The sequence below is a fragment of the Colletotrichum graminicola genome (assembly GCF_000149035.1).
Source record: "Colletotrichum graminicola M1.001 genomic scaffold supercont1.22, whole genome shotgun sequence".
Classification (NCBI taxonomy): domain Eukaryota; kingdom Fungi; phylum Ascomycota; class Sordariomycetes; order Glomerellales; family Glomerellaceae; genus Colletotrichum; species Colletotrichum graminicola.
The window spans coordinates 186,893-191,602 of NW_007361026.1; the positions used below are offsets into that span (position 1 = coordinate 186,893).

Here is a 4,710-nt window from a genome sequence, read left to right on the forward strand (position 1 = left end):
CCGATGGCACGTGCGCACTTATAACCGAGCATTCTGAGTATCACGGGTTCGTAGTCAGCGTCCGTCATTTTGCTATGGGCACCATAGTGTGGGGCCGTTTCCTCGCCGGGGCCAGCATTTCGCTTCATCCGCCCTTTCATCTAGATTAGGTTACTAGTTTAGACTTAGAACGACAAATAGCTGCACCGACGATGCGGGAGGCAGGAGTTGCAGTGGATCAATATCGCTACGGGGCCTTAGGCTACCGCATGCGGAAAGTATCTGAATTTTCCAACCCATGTCTGTTGACCACTTTTTGGTCTACAGTCGGTCTGTGGCGTTTAGGTCGCTCGGCAGTTACCTTAGGGAACTTAACGTGACCCTTTTGGGGATCTTTCGTCTTATTCCGTGTATTAGGGCCACACAACCGATCTTAGCCCATACTTCCGTGTTTTATTCCCGAGCTGAAACCTCGGCTATGGGCGCCCCTGGCGCGGTGGTTTTCCCGACCGATTGACTCAGACACTGAGCACATGGAAGGCCGAAACCTGCCGGGTGAAACACGTAATAGCGTTGATTCTGTAACGATTATAACGTCGGCCATATGATCGGTCGAGCAGAACAAGTTTCCCGCATCGTAACGTGATCCTTCTAGTTCGGGATCCAAGGTGGCAGTCCAGCTAGTCAGGGCTGACTCCTTATACGGCACAGGAAGGCGCTAGGCCAGAGTGCCGATATAGCCCAAACGGAGGAAGCAAGTAAACTAATTCTCCGTCTCGGCGATCAAGGCGTCGGCCATTTGGTCTGTGATCTCGTCGATTTTCATGTTTGCGATTTGGCCCCGCTTTTCCCAGTCTTCCGGCTTGCGTTGTGCTTCCCTCCCTTGCTGAATGAGTCAATCGCTGTTTCCGGTCGTATTGGTCGGTGTTTGTGGTGCGGGTTCTGTGTGGCTCTGAGAGATGTTGAGTTGTGTGAACTGTGTGAATGAAAATTTCGGAGATGAGCGAGTTTGTGTGGTTTCCGCGGTGGCGATTTTTATTGGGTAGGTGTCCCAAATTCTGGAGTTCATGGAGTAGCCACGAACCTCATGGAACTAAAATCGTGCAACCTCAGTCGAGGTGTTGAGGAACGGCTCAAAAAGACTGCCAAGTGTACCCTACCCCATCTACGAGAGTATATGATAACTCTTTTATCATTCCATGTTCAGATTGTCACTGCTGTTGACTGGGCATGTCAAAGTACATCCATCACCAATTCATACCAGCTGAGAGAACATTGTACATCGTAGATTGATCATGAGAACTTCAACTCTAATTAAGGCAATTCGATATGCCAAAAGACCAAATGACAACAATCGCTCCCGGCGCTTGCCCAATGCATCCAAAAACTGCAGTCTAGTCGTACTCGCTCGCTTACACGCTGCAGCCAGGGGATATCTTTGATCTAATCCGCCACCCGCAAACACTTGATCCCAACCCCAAAATGACAACCCAGGTCCGTAACGCCCTCACCTGTTTCAGTCCGAATGTCCGAAACAAAACAAGCAAACTCCCCGTCTATTGCCCCTTTTCATGGCTTTTTTTTTCTTCTTTTTTCATCTTAACGTCTTTTTGAACTTCGTTCCACAGTGTGCCTCTTTTTGCGCACCTTGCTTCGATATCCTCCCAGTCATGTTCGCGGCACTCGTTGCATGACACATTCATTCGTCGTCCGAAAACGTCTCCGTGATGGTGACGCGAGACTCTTTCTTGCGCAAGGATGGCTGAGCCTCCTCCTCCGTCATCTCGTACTTGCGCTCACGCTTCACGGAGAAGCACTGGATAGCACCGATGACGGCAACGACAGCACTGCCGTACCATGCCAGGGCGGTGCAGTCGACCCTGCTTCCAAGAGTGTACAACCAGCCGGCGACAGGAGGAGCTATCATGCGGAAGCCAGCAGCGGCGCTCGCAGCCAGACCGTTGACCTTGCCCAAGGCTTTGGGCGTGGGAGTAGCCTCTTTGATCAAGATCAGGAGAAGCGGGTAGAGGATGATGGACAAGATGTTACGGATGGTCAAGCAGAAGTAAATGCCGGCGTAGAGCAGCGAGGCGGGGAGGAAAAGAAGGCCGGGGACCATGACGTATGCGATCGGGTGCAACACGGTGACAATGATGAACAGGCGGTAGACACCCAGTCTCTCGGCGGCGAAGGGGAAGATGACGGCCTGGACGAACAGCGCAATGACGCCGTTGACAGCCATGATCATGCCCACAGCACGGAGCGAAAGGCCAAGGCCACCAGGCGTGTAGAATGGGCTGCTCGAGGAAGCGAGGACGGTCATTGGGTTGCCGATGGCGCGATCGTCTTCGAAGAAGATGGGGAGAAGGTGGTCGTATGTCATCGAGTGGTAGGTGAAGATGCAGAGGGCAAGGATCAAGGACATGATGGGCTTGGTGTAGATGTTGCACGGCTGTTCCGTCATCTTCCCGGAATCCATCTGGCTGCGTCCGCGGACGGTTCCGTAGTTGTCGTCTCTCAAGTCAACGGCGGGCCTTTTCATGGCATCCGAGGTCTCCAACAAGGGAGTCTCCTCAGAGGCGTAGGTGTCGTCGGGGAGGAAGACACGGGGCTGCATGTCAGGGTGAGTTTCCTCAAGCAGGAAGTAGCCCAGGATGATGCTGATGAAGAGGAGAGCAGCGCAGACGAGGTTGGGCAGGAGGTAGGGGTAGCGGTAGAAGATGCCATGGGCGGGAAACAGCTTGGGGTATGCGTCGTGGGGGTCGGCAAAGGTGCCACCGATGAAGGGGCCGATGATTGTGCCGATGGACCACACGAAGGGCATGACTGAGAATGCGCGGGCTAATAAAAATCAATACGAGGTCGAGTTGGAAAAGGATGGATGGAACTCTTACGCTCGTGCTCAGGCTTGGTGACCAATTCACCGACCATGGTCTGGATGACACCGATGTTGCCGTTGAGGAGGCCACCGATGGCCCTGCCGGCCACGGCGATCCAGATGTTGGAGGCGAAGCCGACCATGATCATGCTGAACATGGTACCGATGCATCCCAGGAGCAGTACGGGTTTTCTTCCGATACGGTCAGAAAGACCGCCCCAGTACATGCCCATCAGGGCCTCGGCGAGGGAGAAGGAGGAGATGAGGAGGCCGGCGTAGAACGAGGCATCTTCTGCGTTGCCGATCTCGAACCTCTTGACGAGGGGCCAGGCATAGGGGAAAATTGAGGTGAGTGCGATAGGCTCTGCCAGACGGACGATAGCTGAGAAGAGGGTGTTAGCTATGGCTGGTCCCACAGGGGGGAAGACTGCAAGAGTGTGTTGCTAATCCATGGTTGGTGTTGGGTTGGGGGCGCGAGACATGGAGTGCCAGCAAAAGGAAGTTTGGCACGCAACTCACCCAGAAGAAAGAGCTGTGCTGTGGGGAAGTCGTCCGGGTTGCGAGGGCTTTTCTGCATGGTTAGGGCCATTGTCTCTCGACTTGGTTCAAGTCTTACGGTGCGACAAATACAATCGACGAGAATTCTACTGGAACGTAGGAGAGCTTGAAGAATGAAATGTCGGGGTGCGTGTACGCTTATACACGTTTCTCGTCTCCTGGCCGGCGGCGCGTGTGACGTTATCGCACGAGAGGGAGAGACACAGTAAGGGTATCTGTCCGTATTCAGATGGTTGATATCGAGAGAGAGAGAAAAAGTGAAGAGGAAGAGGAATGCAGCAATGAGCGAAAGCAGGAAGGGGGGTGGGAGGTAAATAATGCTTCTTGGACGTGGATCCGCGAACGATAACGGCGTTGAGAGCGGATAACCAAGCGCTTGCAGAGTGGTCCAGGATGGAGGTACGACCAAGTTACACCGGAAGTAAAAGAAGGATAGCGGCTGCAAGCGGGAAACACAGCCGGCGAGTGCGGTGGTAGGGTGTGTTGCTGCTGCTGGTTCTGGTGGGAGGAATGCATATGACGGGGAGCGGGATGTGTGTGTGCTGTGTTATTTATTTTTATTTATTTTTCCAACCCTCGTCTGCTCCTGCTTCTGATACGACTTTGACTTACACCGTCCCGTGCGTGTCGATCCAGCCCACCCAGAACAGTAACACACAGTGTAGAGTCAGGCACCTGTACCCGCAAAGTGCGACTCGAACCCGCACCTGCAGCTACAGGTGGGGCGCACTCACGGAATTGCGGTTTCCAGACCGACGGCGCCAGAAGGAAAAAGGAGCAAGTCTGGCCGCACGGCGACAGGGAAGAGAGGGAAGCAAGGAGCTGGCTTCTTCGTCCGTTGTCTGCGGCTACCTACACTACACTGCACGGAGCAGCTCATGTGCAGGGCAGGGACTTGATGGGCTAGGGTATGTGTCTATGCGGCATTGCGCCCGTGGTCAGCATGGGATATATGAATATGCATGGCACCAGTGGCGTCTGAGGACCATGTGGGTGACGGGGTGTGTGTGTGTGATCTTGCGCTAGTTTAGCAGCCCTCTTTTATTTTTATATTTTTATCCTCTTGGTCCTTTTCCTTATCCTTTGCCTTCTTTGCAGACTGCAGCGGTATCTACAATGTATGTACAGGTATGTATCGAGCGAGCGAGCGAGTGAGTGCACGGGCTCCAAGTGTGGGCTAGCAAAGATGCGCTACGGTTCCTTGTCGATGCAGTAGCGCATCTCGGCGGTGGATTGTCGTCGTGTGTCTTTTTTTTTCCTTCGTCTTCCACTCTTCTCTCCACCTCTTCTCCCCC

General features: G+C 53.6%; 1 protein-coding gene across 1 annotated transcript; it reads right to left on the reverse strand.

Moving 5' to 3' along the window:
* Positions 1-1,678: 1,678 nt before the first annotated feature.
* GLRG_06101 (major facilitator superfamily transporter) lies at positions 1,679-3,434 on the reverse strand (the record flags this gene model as incomplete). Its single annotated transcript, XM_008096786.1, has 3 exons — positions 1,679-2,820; positions 2,874-3,239; positions 3,377-3,434. The coding sequence occupies 3 exons, from the start codon at positions 3,432-3,434 to the stop codon at positions 1,679-1,681; spliced, it is 1,566 nt and encodes a 521-aa protein (XP_008094977.1).
* Positions 3,435-4,710: the final 1,276 nt, after the last annotated feature.